This window comes from Aythya fuligula, chromosome 19, assembly GCF_009819795.1.
Source record: "Aythya fuligula isolate bAytFul2 chromosome 19, bAytFul2.pri, whole genome shotgun sequence".
NCBI classification, from domain to species: domain Eukaryota; kingdom Metazoa; phylum Chordata; class Aves; order Anseriformes; family Anatidae; genus Aythya; species Aythya fuligula.
The window spans coordinates 8,412,284-8,428,037 of NC_045577.1; the positions used below are offsets into that span (position 1 = coordinate 8,412,284).

The 15,754-nt window shown below is 46.4% G+C and overlaps 1 protein-coding gene across 1 annotated transcript in view; it reads right to left on the bottom strand.

Annotated features, from left to right (window-relative positions):
- The window catches only part of PAPPA (pappalysin 1), a 181,060-nt gene that overhangs the window by 69,811 nt on the left and 95,495 nt on the right, over positions 1-15,754 (bottom strand). The window contains exon 10 of the mRNA XM_032200161.1: positions 5,976-6,172. Within this exon, the coding sequence (XP_032056052.1) occupies positions 5,976-6,172 (197 nt within the window). The remainder of the gene's footprint in view (positions 1-5,975; positions 6,173-15,754) is intronic.

Here is a 15,754-nt window from a genome sequence, read left to right on the forward strand (position 1 = left end):
ACAAGAGGGTTGCAAAACCCAGCTTTCCCAACAACACAGGTGGGAAACAAGGTTTCTAGCTGTTAGAGCAAGGACTTGGTGGATTATTTTCCAGTCATTTTGCAATGGGAACAAGCCCGAGTGTGTGAGGATAAAATCTGGTTAATTCACGCACCGGATGATGTGAGGAGGCTGACAAAGCTAACACACAGTGGATTTAATGACCCCAGAATCCATTCCAGATCTGTGTTCCCAGACACCGATTGTCAGCAGGCCCTGAATAGAGTTTTCTTCTTATACAAGATATGAACATTTCCCTTTTGAGATCTCCTGAGCTTCCTAGTCCTGGGGACACCTGGGCCCAATAATGCCCAGTGCCTGCAATGTCTCTGTGGGGAACTGAGGTTTAATTCTCAAACCGCAGCTTTATCTTTGTGTGCTCTGGTTTCTACCTCTATTAAATGGAGCAGAAACCAGGCAATGTGGCTGTGATAAGGCTTAATTAATCCCTGTTCATTAAAGAGATATGAAAAATAGCATCATTTAAGACAAAGGGAGGCATGTTCCTCAGAGTTCCCCAGCCTGAATTTGCCTGGTGCCAGGCTCGTGGTGCAACTCCCCAGCCTTCAGGTGAAAGACCAAACTGTCTGGTCTGTAGTATCTGGGGGAAGGCTAAAAGAGGGACTATGTTTTGGGCTCCCTTGTACTAATTTTAGACCTGGGGAATCTGTAAGCTAAGCTGAAGCCTTTTGGTGCACCAGCCGGTACTGGAAATGTGCTCAGATGAGTACAGCAAACCTACATTCCTCTTGCAGCGGCCTGTGCACAGTGTCCAGTTCATCTTTTTCCAGAACTGGTCTCTGATCACTCATGGTTCCTCCATTAACAGATTCTCTTAGTGGGATTTTGTACTCGACCTCCTGAGATTAGTGGTTCAAAGGCTGGCTAGGCTATAAATAACAGAGACATTTGCGAAGCAAATCATCTTATTAAAAATGGGGATTTTTTTATCCCTCTGACCACAACAAAACTCTTACCGTTGAAGAGCAACAGAACTTGGCTGTGAACTGGGAAGTTCAAAAAGGGCCACTTGCAGAGCCGACAGACACACACCCTCCCACTTCTCAGCAAGATCACCCCAAAGGAGAGGAATGGCTTCTCCATTAAAAGTTGCAGGTTTCCTCTCTTCCCACTCCTGTTCAAGATTACCCTATTTGTTGGCTTTGCTGGATCTTTGGGGAACTATCTTCAGAGTTATATTTATTAGTCAAAGTAAAACTGCGTGGCAGAGAACTTCATCATTTTCCTCTTCAATTTTGTCACAGTATTTTCTTACCAGCCTTGGAGCCCTCGCTCTGCCATGTTATTTCTTCCAGTACTCAGAATATTTTCGTGCTCTTGCCTTCTTCTTTTGTGGGAAATTTCAGACATGCTGCAATTCTAGACATCTTTCTATGGCCGGCTGAAGAATAGGTTTGTTGCAGTGAGTCTAGATGAGTGCAATTGTGGGAACTGTAATAGGGGCAGGAGGGGGCCTCAGTTTGTGGGAAAGATGTAATAAGAATCCTTTTCCACAGCTTCTTACTCCATGGCAGCCCCTGTGGGGTACCCAGGGGGAGAAGGGGGTGGGTTTGTCTGGGAACAAAAATGAATCCCAGGATCTGTGTGCCCAGCAGCCTTGAGGAAGAGTCCCCTTCTCATTAACTGTGCCTAAGCTGTGCAGCTTTTCCTGTACAGGAGAAAACCAGGAACTGGCAACGGCATAGGGAAGAAAAAAAAATAATTAAAAAAAAAAATATATATATATATATGTATATATATATGGTGACTTAAACTAAACAGCTTCTGTGCGACTGGGAGGAAATACACTGAAAGACAGAGCTGTTGAGGGACTGCCCCTCTAAATTGCTGATGTAAACCCCAACTTCCAAGTTTTGAGCTACTGTGACAGGAGTAACCAGGTCAGCAGTAAGCCACCTGCTGAGCCATTAGTCCCTTCCTACACCTGTCTATTATAGAGGCCAAAAGTGAACTGCAGATGAATCCACTGGATTCCCACCAGCAAGAGGGAAGGAGAAATGGCACTTCCAGCCCCGCGGCCACCCACCTCCCTCTCACCCAAACCGTGGGGTCAGGGGTGAAGAGCCCTCCCCAGACAAGCCTGGCAGAGGCTTCCCACAAAGGCACATCTGTACAGATAAGACATGTAAAAAAATATCCAAAGCATTCATGCTCAGGACAACTTACTCCAGAAGGAAAGCGAGACTACCAAACATGCTAACACATCGAAACAAAATCAGTGTGCAGGGAGAGCATGGAGGCTGCCACTACATGACCTGAATCCATGAACCCCATGGGACAGCCACCCTTGTACCGTGACCTAATCCACACCACACTTTCTTATTTAACTGTCCTCATCCACACATCTTCACCGGTGGCGACACAAGCGGGACTGCCCACGGAGGCCATGAGATGGCTCCTTAAACTCGCACGTTGCCAAGCCCAGGAGTGCTTATCTTGGTGGTAGGAGGCCACATCCTCCCCACCCCTGCTCGTAACAAGGTTGACCCTGGCTGAGTATGAACTGGTCGGGGAAACAAGTCCCTGGGGACTTCCAGTGCAAAAAATAAAAATAAAAATTGCAGCTATTCACAAAACAGATCGGTCTGAGCACCCTTTGTCTTTCTATTTATGCCTACTGGATCTGCCCGTCAGCTGGTATAAATCTGCCCAGCACTACTGCCTTTTTGTAGTCCTTGCCAGCGTATACCAGCTGATGACTTAATGCTAGCATCAATAATCTTTAGCACAAGAAAGGCCCTGAGAAATAAACAGTGCTGTAGAAAACCCCACACAACCAGTACATCAACACTGATAATATTTCACATGCAGCGGATGGCAAGGAGAGGCTGTTTACAAACTCACAGCAAGAGCAGTAAGGAAAAAAGTGGCCCAAGAGCATGCAAAGCCCTTATTGCTGAATTCCTCCTGCAGTCGATAACAGGTACTGAGCAGCGTCTGTTTCGAGACCTGCCGAGGATGCCAGATTAGAAATCAAACTGTAAAAATACCCTGTGATGGTGCTCTCATTTCCGTGCTGGTGTGATGCTGCTGACTGGTCCTCTTTGGCTTTAAATATGATGCTGTCAGTACTGTGAATATTTCTTAATCAGCACTGAAGAGTGGCTGCCAGGAAAGTAGAAGTGGCTGTCTATCAGTCTTGCTTCTGCAGAAAGAGCGATTGTTTAAAGGGGGGGGGGCTGTGTGACCTTTCCATTTTTCAAATGTGTATCTGTTTGCCAAGACTGTGTCATTCTTTGTAAGCATTTTGTTGTTCAAAACAAATCTTATACTGTGTTGTTTTTTTTCTGCTCCCTTAGTATGTTGCCATTCAGCAGCCTCATACTAACAAGTAACAAAGCCACATGTAAGATCCATCTCGCAATAACAAGCAAGTGCATACATCCTATTTCTAAGACACAAGCAACTCTGTGGAAACAGGCAACGTGTTAGCGAGCTCTGCAGACAGGCCTGGGGTGGTCAGTCTGCAGAAGGAGCCCTACAATAACAAGTGCACTCTGGCTTTTGCTCACAAACAATCCTCCAAGAGTAAACAAGTGCAGGCAGGCTGATATTGCTGAGCAGCACCACAGCACCAAATGTGGTCCTCAGGAACAGCCTCTGCAGAACTAAGGCAGAAATACAGGCATGCAGAGAAACAGGTCTTGAGATAGCTAAGGATGAGAAAACGTTTTAAATCGTGAAGGACATACTTAAAACGCTCTAAAGCACTTTGAGGATACCAGGGCAATTATGAGGAACAGGGATAGCTAACAAACAGGCAGCTTATGTATTCTGTATATTGCTGTGCACTGCACTCAAACATATCTTTCATGGCATTCCTGATGAGAAGCCAACACAAATGCCACTCTGATTAATCAGGAAACTACCCAGCAACAACATGAAAAGTTTGCACAACATCAGCAAGCACACAACCTACTCTGAAAGATATCTGGGTGAGGAAAGGTGCTCCTTTCATCAATACAAAAAACCCTAAGGCTCAGTGCTTGCACAGATAATGAAGCCAAACATGTTTACACACCAGTGATCATTACACATGGTGATTAGGGGAGATCTTAGGTTAATTTTCATCTCAAGCACTCTGCTAGCCAACACAGTGATGACCTGCTGCCCCACCTAACCTCTCCAGAGTGACAAGTCAGGTGCTCTTCCACAAGCTACAAGCCTGTCTTGTTCCTGGGGAAAACAAAGACTCTCAACATATATGATTAAAAAGGTCAATGAACCCCATACACTCAAACGGGTGTAATATGACCAGCTGAGCTAAAGCACAAATTCCTCTTGCTGGAAGTAAATAGCACACTGTTATCTCCCCAGGGGCCAGCCAATAACAGGAGGCATGTTCCCATTCACTCCACCAGTGTGTGATATGCTAGTGCTCTGCCTATAAATACAACAGCTTGGTTTTTGTTTTGGGTGTGCTTTTTTTTTTTTTTTTCTTTTAACGAGGCTGTGACAACTTCATCTCATCTGGGTACAACAAACATGCTTGAGTTGTGGCTACACAGCAGGGCTTTCTGTTGGGTGTGCACGTGGTGGTGTTTTCTCCACCACATGACCATATGTTGTACGGTCCTACTGCTCAGCGTGGCTGCATATCTCCCAGTGCGTTAGGAGAAAATCAGGGCAGGAAATCCCAGTGGCAGCATGGGGACAGAGGACTTGGGGACATGCTCATTGAACTGCACCTGAACAGAGACAGTGGGCTTTGGACAGTACTACAGCCCAGGGAGATCAAATGAGAAAGAAGCTAAGGCACTGGTAGGGGTGCAGAGGAAAGTTCCTTTTACAGTGTGAAATAATAAATATGACCATGACAAAAAGGCAATACTGGGCTCAGGATTCTGTCTTGGTACTATGCCAGCTAACCACGCTTTGTACGTTTAAAAATGACCTGGTCATTAATTTGTTACAGACTTGTGCTATGTGAACAAGGCCAAGTCTCTTGGATAAAGATGTTTTCTCTTGCAAGCCAACTGGAAATGCTTAGCATTTACTATTCACGGAGAAATCTGCTTGTCATATCTGTGACATTGCATTCCTCTCTGCACTGCCCACTCATGACATCTCCCTGACAGTTAGACTGCAAGAACAACTTGGCTGCATCAAACCCAAAGTCCATCTGATCCACTGCTCTGTCTAGCGAGGGACACTGGTGGATGCTGAAGGTGGAATATACAATGTAGCTCTTGTATATGACGATCTTTTTCTTGCTGTATCCTCTAAAAAAACAAGCAATGCGGGCTTTCCTGAGTCAGAGTGTTGCATCTGGACTGTTGCATCTGCATCGTGTACAGCTCTGTTTTCCAGGCATTTATCTAATGTCTTTTTGAACTCATTTGGATCTAATTCTCTCAGGGAGACAAAAGGTAAAGTTATGGTAACTGGAGCTATTTATGTTACAAAGGAGACATGTAAGAAAGGGGTTAAAGCTAATGAATGGCTTTGGGAATGGACGGGACCTTTCTCAGAATAGAACAATAGGGTGCTTTTATGAATCCGGGAGGCAGAAAACACAAAACTATTAAAAAAGAAAGAACACTCTTTTGTATTATTCTGCATTAGCCTTCAGAACTCATTGTCACAAGATAGCACCCTGTGCTGGCTATAGAGAGCCTGTCTAGTCTTTTAGGTGATGCTAGTTAGCCAGAGGTGACTCCTGCACAGCTTATTGAATCAAGCAGACCATGACTTCAGGCAGCGTTCAGATGGGTGACTGGAACTGAATTTCAACTCCATCACCACTAAACAGGCTCAGAAACAGGGAAATTGCTATCAGAAACCTCCTTTGGTGAAGTATCAGGATAACAGACAGGGGTAAAATCACACATGAATGCTGACCATCTAGTTATGCTCATGACTGTCCTTGCTGGCCTCCACCTTCTAGGACAGGGAACAGCATCTGCTTCCCTTACCTGGGTTGCTGCTGGCTGACCGATGACCACCCATCCTGGACACTGCTGGTCACTGTGATGTGAGACGGAGACGTTGGAAGCCCACTGATCGAGGAAGCCTTTGGGAGTGTAAACGCCACAGTCTTTGATGCTGGTCATTTGCTCAAATTCCTCACATACTCCATCACCATCGTGGAAATAGCACCTGCTGGGTTCATCTGCCAGGAGAAACCAAAGAGAAATCAAAAAATGGCTACATGTCCGTGGCCGAGTTGCTAGGATCTAGTAACACCAGCGGTGGTGCATCTGCTGGTCCAGATCACTGGGGAGTGAAAGCATCGGTCACTTCTGGCCAGCAGCAGGGCACTTCTCAGAAAGTCAGTTTTTAGTCAGTTTTGTTATTGGGCAAAACCCTCAAACCATTTCTCAATATGAAGGGTTTTCTGCTTATTTTTATCTATCTCCATTTAAAAGGATGGAGACAGAAGAAAGCAGAGATCGAAAATATATGGAAAGACAATGTGGGTGTTGGCATAACTCCACTGCCTTGGGTGGAAGATAGCCAACAGAGGGTCTGGTCTACAATGTTTCCCTTTTTGTTCTTAAAAGATATCTGCAAAACAACAACAGCATCTGTGAATTTAGGGATGGCAAAAACTGCCAAGTTCATAGCCACAGGACCAAGGGCCAACCAGATCTGTTTATGCAAGGCACAGATACAGTCCACATAGTGTGAGGGTAAGCTTGCCACATCCACACACGGCTTCAACCAGCATAACTCAGATTTGACCTGAAAGGATCAAAAGCAGCAGGAGACTTTATTATCCTTGTCCATTTATTCTGTGGCTTCTCTAATGAGACTGCCAACAAAGATGCCAAATTTTTGAGGTTGTTTCTGTAACATTGGCCCATTAAAAACTGAACCAGGATCCATCTACTCTTTTCAAACAGACTGCATAGCAATAATGACTTTCAGTCATTAGAGTACTCTGTGAAATGGAAACCTTTGACCTGTTGGTATCCTATTTTGTATTGTATTATCATTGCCAGTCCCCAGAGGTATCCAGTTCTGACAGCCTGTTGTATTTTTGTCTGGCAAATAAGCCTGCTGAAAAAACGGTAGGAAATTAGCCAGAGCTGCGAGCTGGGCTGATGGAAACGATCCCTAAGGAGAGTCCTGCCGGTAACATTGGACTATCTCGAGCTAGGTGTCAGAAAATCCAACGGCTGCTCAATTTTGAGCTACTTCCAAACTACTAAATCCCCTGTTTATTTTTCCTCCTAGTTTACACAGTGAAATACCATCATGAGCCAGAAAAAAAAATCAGTTTATTGCAATTCAATTATTTAATGACTTTTGCTCTTTTCCCCCCTCCCCTCCTCCCAATCCCCCGTGCAAAATTCTAGGTGCTTACGAGAGTGTGAACTTGAAAGAACGGAGAAGCCTATCAGGGAAGAAGGTCATTCTGCTTTCCTTTCATCACGACCTCTGCGGCCAACTCGTGTACGTGGATAACTGTGGGGAGCTGTGTGTTTGCCGGGCCAGCACTCCGAGCTGGCGAAAATGAGCCAGCGTGAGCCTGGAAGCCGTTCAGCCGTGCGAGCGCAGCGCTGTGTCTGAGCTAATATTCCAGGGGTGGCCAAACTGCTTGACCCTACAAGTCACATCTTAAACTCTTCATATGGCCGGGAGCCACCATATATATACCACACACCTCGAAGAGCTCGGAGGAGCAGCGGTCGGGGGGAGAGCTTCACAGGCGAGGCTGACAATGGCTCCCCAGGGTGCCCCATTACTCCACGGTGGGAGAGGGCCGGGGTGGATGTGCAGATGGGCTCTAATGCAACCCAGCAGGGCCGGCCCCAGTGGCCCCGCTGCCCAGCCTCATCCTGATGCCAGCAGGGCCCTGCTACCCATCATCCGACACTGGCCCTGCTGGGAACACGGCACTGGAACTGCTCATGAACCGTGTGTGCCCTCAGAGCCCCAATTTGGGCATCCTTGCTGCACACCTTATTATTATTATTATTATTATGCTGCACAGCTCCACAGGGTTTGTTGGTGCTGGCCCAGCGCCACACAAGTGTGGGGTGGGAGAGACGTGGCCTGGGCCTGGTCAGTCCAAGGAAGGCGCAGAGCTCCGTGTAATGGAGGTTAGCTCTTGGTTCCCCTCACCTTATCCGTAAGCATCTCTTGCTCTGCGTGTCTCTGCAGAGAGCTGTCAAAGTGTAGGGCAGCTCTCTGCTGTGCCCAGGAACAGGGGGATGAAGCGAAGCAGCTCTCCCACCTCGCAGCACTGTGTCCCACTTTGAGCGAGAGCCTCAGCAGAAATCTCTGAGAAACGCTCGGCTCTGGGAAGACTGCGGTCAGCAATCAAAAATCCTCAAAAACAAATCCCAAACACATGAAAATATCTATTTTTGGAAAAAGAGTTTCTTTGTCATTTAATGAAAAGAGGCTTATTTCCGTAAAAAGAAAAAAAAAAAAAAAAAGGAAAAGCAAAAGACCTACCATATTAAAAAGACCAAGCCTTCAGACCACGAACAGATGCACAGTCAGATAGACACTTCCAGTGACACACACTGGCACCCAAATACATCCTGCTACACACCCACACCGACAGAAGCACTGACACACAAACACATGTACGCTCTCTTTACACATCCCCGATGCAGCCACCCCACTGATGCAAACACACCCAGAAACTCACAGCCTAATTTTAGGCACACATATTCAGACAGTGTTTCCCTTGCCTCCCTGAAGCACGGACTTATTTTCACGATAGGCACTGAAGTAAGCACAACATTTATATAGCCAACATACTCCTGCACTGGCTCCAAATGTTCCCTCCTAATGCGATGATAAACATAATGGGCTTCTGATAAGATCATGTGTTTGGGATAAAAGAATACTCAAGACCTACTCCAATCAGATGACTTAATTCATGCGCACATGGATGGGAAGGCAGCCTTGAATAGCTGTGATCCAGGCCAGTGTGTGATCCTAACAGAGGCTAATTTGTTCCTGATTATGCTTAAGACCCCAATAAATCTGTCTGCTCGGAGCCTGCAAAACCCGAGGGAGGAACCAAATGGAGAGACTGAGATGTCTGAATTAAATGGAGACTGCCTAAAAATGCTTAACAAAGCCTTACTGACCTGCATGGCCGCTCACCCTGCCGCCAGGTCTGCTGGCTGCATGGCCCCATGCCCAAAAACCGAGAGCAGATGAGGTACCTGCTCACCTCCTTGTGCTGTGAAAGATGGTAGGGGAAAGGGGACACGTCCCCTGCTCAGAGTCATGTCAAAGATGGGAACTTTTCCAAATCCTTCCCAGGCACTGACGAGGGGCCTGAAGAGCCCACATAGAGCCCACGGCAGCCAGCTCTTCCTTCCGCAGGTGCTGAGCACCAGCTCTGCCTCCTGATCTGGCATGGGATGCTTGGTAGGTTAGAAGTCAGGCTTCACATTTTTATAAGTACAGTGAAAACCAACCAGATTGTTTCTTCCAAAGACTGCCCTCACAAAATATAAACTAACAGGCTTCTTCCCTTTCCACCAGCAGTGTGAAAGATCAGTTGAATCTAGAGAGTCCTACAGGCTCAGAGCTGTGGAGGGCAGTGTCAGGAGTGGTGTATCTCCTGTAAGCAGCAGCAAGCATCTTTATTTCCACAGTGGTGCAGAAGGCCTTTTCTGATCTTTTGTTGCCTACTGTTACGTTAAATGCATCCAGGGCCTTGATAATACAATCTAATTCTTGTCTCCACAGAGCTCTATAGGATACAAAGACCTGATGAAGTCCATGGTGATGTGCTGGGCACTCACGCCATGGAATACATTCATCAATACTGCGGACTTCTCACTTTAAAATCGAATCTGATTTGAGTAATGTATGGAGGAAGAGAACGTGAAGTAAATCTGATTTGTCCTCAAGGAGAAATGACTTCAAAAAATTAAAAAACAGTTGCCTGGAAATCCAGCTTAAACCTAGAACAGAAAAATGTCTGCAGGCATAGCACCTGGCAGCAAGAGACAGCGTCCCTGGGGACTGACAACAGATGCTGAAGGATCCTGAGCTGAACTCGGGGAACGTGTATTCATTCAGGCAGTCAGAGCTCCTTTTCCCTGACAAAGCCATCACTGAAGGCACCAAAACGTCAGAGCCAAACCAAAGTCCCTCTCTTGCCCCTGTTTTAGGCTAGTGGAAGAAAGAAATCTCTAGTTTAGCAGAGAAATCTGTCACACCCGGGAATTGCTGAACACTACATGGCAGCCATCAACCTGGAGAAGGGGGATTTGTGGGGGAAACATCGGCAAGACCTGGCTTGTTTCCTAAAATTGCCAATTGTAATTGGACTTCAAGATCTGGAACAATTGTGGGGCTATTGTGCATTGCACAGAAAATGATGCGAGCTCTGTTTGTCTTTGCCTCTTAAAGATGCTCAAGCCAGTGCGAAACACAGCCTTTTGCACCAAAATACAGCCCCTCCAGGGCTTAGAGATAAAAGAGGCACCAGGTAAGGAAGAGGACTGGGAGAGAGGCCAGGGAGCACCTACCAGACCCTGCCAGGGCCAGCAGGTAACTCCCCATCACCTGCCTAAAGCGAGGCCAGAAAAAAACAAGTGACACAAATCAAGTCTGAAACACATCAGGAAGCAGACATGCAGGATATACACTTATCTGTGATAGGCAGCCTTCCACCTCATTAAAAAAAAAAAAAAAGAGAGAGAGAGAGAGAGAGATAAAGAGATCCACTTCATAGCACAGGGCACATCCTCCGATGAGGCTTTTAATGTCCGAGCTGCATGGTCAAAGTGCTGGGGACAGACACTCAGGGCGGCTTCCTGTTTTCAGCTAGGATGCAGTGATTGGCATCAGCATAGTCTTCTTTTGTGCAATAACTACAATTATTTTTTTTAAAGGCCAGACAAAAAAAAAAAAAAAAAAAAAAAAAAAAAAAAGTATTTTTAAGCTCAGCTGTTTACTTAGGGATGCTTCCAACTATAACAAGCCTCATGCCACATAACTATTCGTCCGAGGGAAAAAGAAAAAAAAAAAAAAGAAAAAAGGGGGGGACACAAAAATGCAGAAGCATTGTCTCAGAGTAACAAATTCTTGGAACAGAGTGAGCTTCACATTTTAACCCCTGAAAGGTCCGTTCAGACCTTGCAGGGAGGCAAAGGCATACGGGCCCTTTTGGCTGTGGTGAGGGTCAGATCACAGGCTCGCTGAAGTCAGCAGCTTCTGTAGAAGTGGGATTTTACCCGTGTCACCTAATCAGCATCTCCAGCACTGGTATTTGTGTCCACAGATGAGAAGAAAAGCATCCAGAGGTTTCTGTTGCAAAAGCAGGAATAACTCCAGCGCAGCTCACACGAGACCAGTGGCTGAGTGATCGCAGAACCTGCACCATTTGTTTCGGTGAGCGTTTCACCTTTGGCTTCAGTGGGAACAGGGTGAGTAACGTGGCCTTCTGCCAGGGTATCTGCTGATCTCTTCTCTAACACTGAAGAAGCCAGAGACAGAGATACTTCCTGCTGCATTAAAACAGTCGAGAGCTATTTTCCTTCCTGGATATCCTGATTTGCAAAGAGGAAAACCACCGCGCAGAGCTCGGGCAGACCTCTGCGAATAAAGTTGCGTATCAATAAATTGTGACGTTTTTCTTCAATGAAATAAAGCAGACACCTTGGAAATGAAGTAAACGTGGGTGTTGCAATCTACTGCGGAACATCCAGGGGCCTCGCAGGAGGCTGTTTTCCGTACAATATGACAATTGTGTCTGAGCATCTCCTGAACCTAGCGGGGCCGATATAACGTGCTTGCAGAGCACGGCTCCCTGGTAATTCAGCTGCTTTGTGGAAATACATTCCTGGGCTTGTCCTTTGTCTGGCGTGACTCGGCTCATCGGTATGATATAGCGGTCAGAGCACAATAATTATGCAATTGATCTGCGTGCTGCAGACAGATACAATTACAACTCCCTCACAGAGCCCGGCTCTGAAACTTGATATTTCACCTCCAAGAACACAAGCCTCTGTCACTTAAGAGAAAGGATATTTTGCATTGCTGGCAGTGGTAGGAAGACCTTATCTGCTCTGCGGATAGCCAACAGGAGCCAACATGGCCTTCCCCCCACGCCAGGCATGTTAGAAAAGCACTACAACGCGCCTCCTCTTCCACCTACCCTTGTTTCCCTCTCTGTGTGTTCGAATAAATCAGAAAAGCAGTGCTGATAACACTTCAGTATTTCCTCAGACTTGCACAGGCTTATTAGCTACGCTTGGAGACTGTTCAACTGAAAATTTTGAGATTTCTGTTGCACAAGGCAGCAACCGCTACAACCACAAAAAGGCTGGCCGGAGCAGCCCTTTGCGACACCTGGCCCGCCTGCTTCAGAGGCTGGGAAGGAGCCCAGGAGAAAACAAAACAAAACAAAACACAGCACACAACTTTGATGCCACTCACTAAGGAAAACAAACATCTTGTTTGTGTGTGTGGTTGGATGTTATTGCAAAGGCAGGTCTTGTGCTCAGCATCATCCTCTGAGCACAGCAAGCCGCTGTTGAGTCACGGAGGATGCTCTAAGGAGGGAAGCATGACCAGCCGTGGAAGCCTCTTTGATCCGTAAAGAGAGTAATGCGAGAGGGATGCAACAAGCAGAGGAGCAATTCTCTGCTGGGCTCTCACTCTAGCCATGTCCTAAACACCAAAGCTGGATTGAGCTGGGCTGGAGTCACTGGCCGAGAGAAAAATGTAGGCAAATGCCACCCCAGCCCACACTCTCCCCCACAAAAAAGCGTTTTGCTGCCTGAGATGCCTGCGCTCTCTTCTCTGTGGTTCAGCTGGCCCTGCTAAGACGGCACTATTAATGATGACAGTCTGAAAATCACTTTAAGAGACTTTATGACGATGCTGTTATTTGGCAAGTTACTAACTTGCCAAATGAGTGCTTAGACATTTTGGAACATGTAGCCACACTCCCATGAGCTGCAGGAAACAGTCAGCTTCAAAGTATTTGCCTTAAGCTGAAGGATTCACACAAATATTATCTGAATAGCTCCAGTCAGTAAATTAATTGCTATCCGTTATGAAATCCTGCTATAGATCCTCAGCTTCTTTATCGACAGCACTCCTTCCCAAGCTACTTGCTCAATGCTCTGCTCTTATTGATGTCCTGTGAGATGCTGAGCTTCCCTTGCCGGGCGGCTGGGTTTCTCCCGTGCTGCTGTTCTGCTGAGAGCCCTCTGTGGGGCCAGCCAGGGCCTATTTGGTGTTTGTGGGAGAAAACACCATTTGCTGCTGCGTGGGACTGCGGTTTCGGCAGTCAAAGCCGTGTTCCCGTGCAGGGGTATGAGGAGGGGAGGGGGCCTGGCTGGGAGCGAGGCGCGCTCTCAAAGCATGCCCACAATGAATATGGATGGTCATCCATCAATTTATTTTAAGCACATTACTCCTCTGTCAGAAAGGGAAAAAAAGGAAAAAGAAAGAAAGGAAAGAAAAGACATATAAAATTAGGTTTGTGTCACTCATTTAACACTGCAATTTCCCCAGAGGATTATGCACCAAACAGAGATAGCAAGCTCATGAATATTAATCATTTCCCTGAATGCAATGCAGCCCTCCAAACAATAAGATTAGGGGAAAGTGCTATGCTTAATTTATGGATAATGGGAGAGGTAAAGGATAGAGCTCCCACAAAGGTAAGGCTCACAGCTGGAGAGAGAGGCCTCTGAGGAGGAGAATGACAGATCCAGATTTGTAAGGTAGCAGAAAAACATTTGGGGCCAAGCAGAAGCAAAAGAAAAGGTGCTAACAGAGCGTTGTCAAATTAAAATCATACTTCTCTCTGAACAACCACTGGTGACTAATGCTGCGAGCATGCCAGAAATCGGTGGTAAATTCAAGAGTTAGATATGTTTATTTTCTGTTTTCCTCTGCCCTGTGCCTTTATTTTGTGTTTCACATCCCAGAGGCCCTCATCCAACAACCCACGGAAACATGTGCCTCACTGGAAAGCTCGCCTTCCTCGGCGCGACTGCTCACACGTCGAAGGCAGAGGCAGTGCTGCCCTGCCTGGCTGCACAAAGCCTTTCATGAGGAGTCCCTCATAAGCAAAGGAGATAAAGTACAGCAATAACACCACCAATAAGATGTGACTGAAAACCCCAGAAATTACCAGGCAAACTTAAGGCGAGATAGAAGTTCTGCAGCTACTTTCCAGCCGGGTTTCAATACGTCTATCAGTCTTTACTCATCTCTTTTCATATTAATCTCTCCCCCCCTCCCTTCTTTTACATTGATCTCTGCATCTTTTCTATTATATCCTTCTCTTTCTTCAGCACTGGAGAGCTAAATCAATGCATAAAGCACATCACACTCAACAAAAGGAATGCAAATGAAAGCAGCGCTCTTTTTCAATGTCCGCACATATATCTGGGTGCATGTGTACGGTGTTTGTGTGTGGGAGAGTGCATACCAAGGACAAGGTGCTCAGCTGCTTGTTAGACACCCATTTCTCAACAGTCCGCCGGGAACAGATCAAGTGCTAAAAAGCTCTGGGTTCACACAACTGCAAATCATAACTCTTGTGACCGGGGCCCGTTTTACATGGGATTCATTGGCTTGAACTTGGCTGGGATCCTCACTAATCACAAAAATCAGGTGTCCCGGGAGTGAATAAGAACAAGGTGAAAGGAAAGCAGCCAAGAGGTAGGAGAGGGGCGCATCCGTCACAGCGGACAAGACTCTGACTCGCTGCTCTCCTACGAATCAAAAGGCAAAGTGAGACTTCCCCGTGGGACCCAGTTCTGGGCAGAGGAGATAAAATATGCAAAATCTGCTAAGCAAGGGGAAAAAAAAAGTATAGATGATAAATTTCAGGATGGGAAGGGTGAGTGTACCACAGGACTTAAAAAAAAAAAAAAAAAAAAAGAAAGAAAAGGAGCCCTGCCAGATGCTTTAATTAATTAATTAATTAATCTCACTGTCGCTCTTCAGCATGTTGCAGGAAGAAAACGCTATTAATCTTATCTGTTTTCTTTTACTCGGCTTTGTGTTCAGAGAAGGCCAGGACAGCCTGACAGTAAAGACCACACAGTTTTCTTCCCTGCCTCCCTCCTTCCTTCCCCCGCGCCCCTCCTCCCGTGGCAGAGCAGATTGATCCCCTGTTATCTGATTAGAGAGGAAAGGAGGAGGGAAAACAAAACCAAGGGAAAAAAAAAAGTCTAATTTTATTACAGGCACTAGCGCAAAGTGTCTTGAGAGCCTTCTGCCATTTATTCAATGGAAAGCTGGACCAATAAAAAAAAGCACATAAACCTCATGATCCTAAAAGGCAGACAGAGCAAGAGAGACAGAAGGACACCTGCAAACGGGCAGCCTCCATCCTTGGAGATAGCCAGCACAGCTGGCCATGAGCCTGAGCGATGTGCTCCAACTTTGAAGCTGGATCTAGCTTTGAAGTTAGCCCTGCTTGGACCGGAGACCTCCAGAGACTCCTTCCAGCCGAAATTATTCTCTGATTCATGGCTCTAAATGTAAAGCTTTATGGTGATTGCTTGTTCTGTTGTATTTCTCTTCTATCAAAGGAGGTGACGTGAGGTCTCTGCTGTGGATGTGAGAAGCCCACTCGGGCTTTGCTATCAAACCTCCTGCTATGGGACCTCGGTGACGCCCCTTCGGTCCTGCCTTTGCAATCCAAATGTTTAGCGATTATTTTCTGCCATGTGGGATCCCATCCTGCAGACAATTTGTGACAAGCATTGCATTCACTATTGTGGTTAGGTTTGCTGAAGTC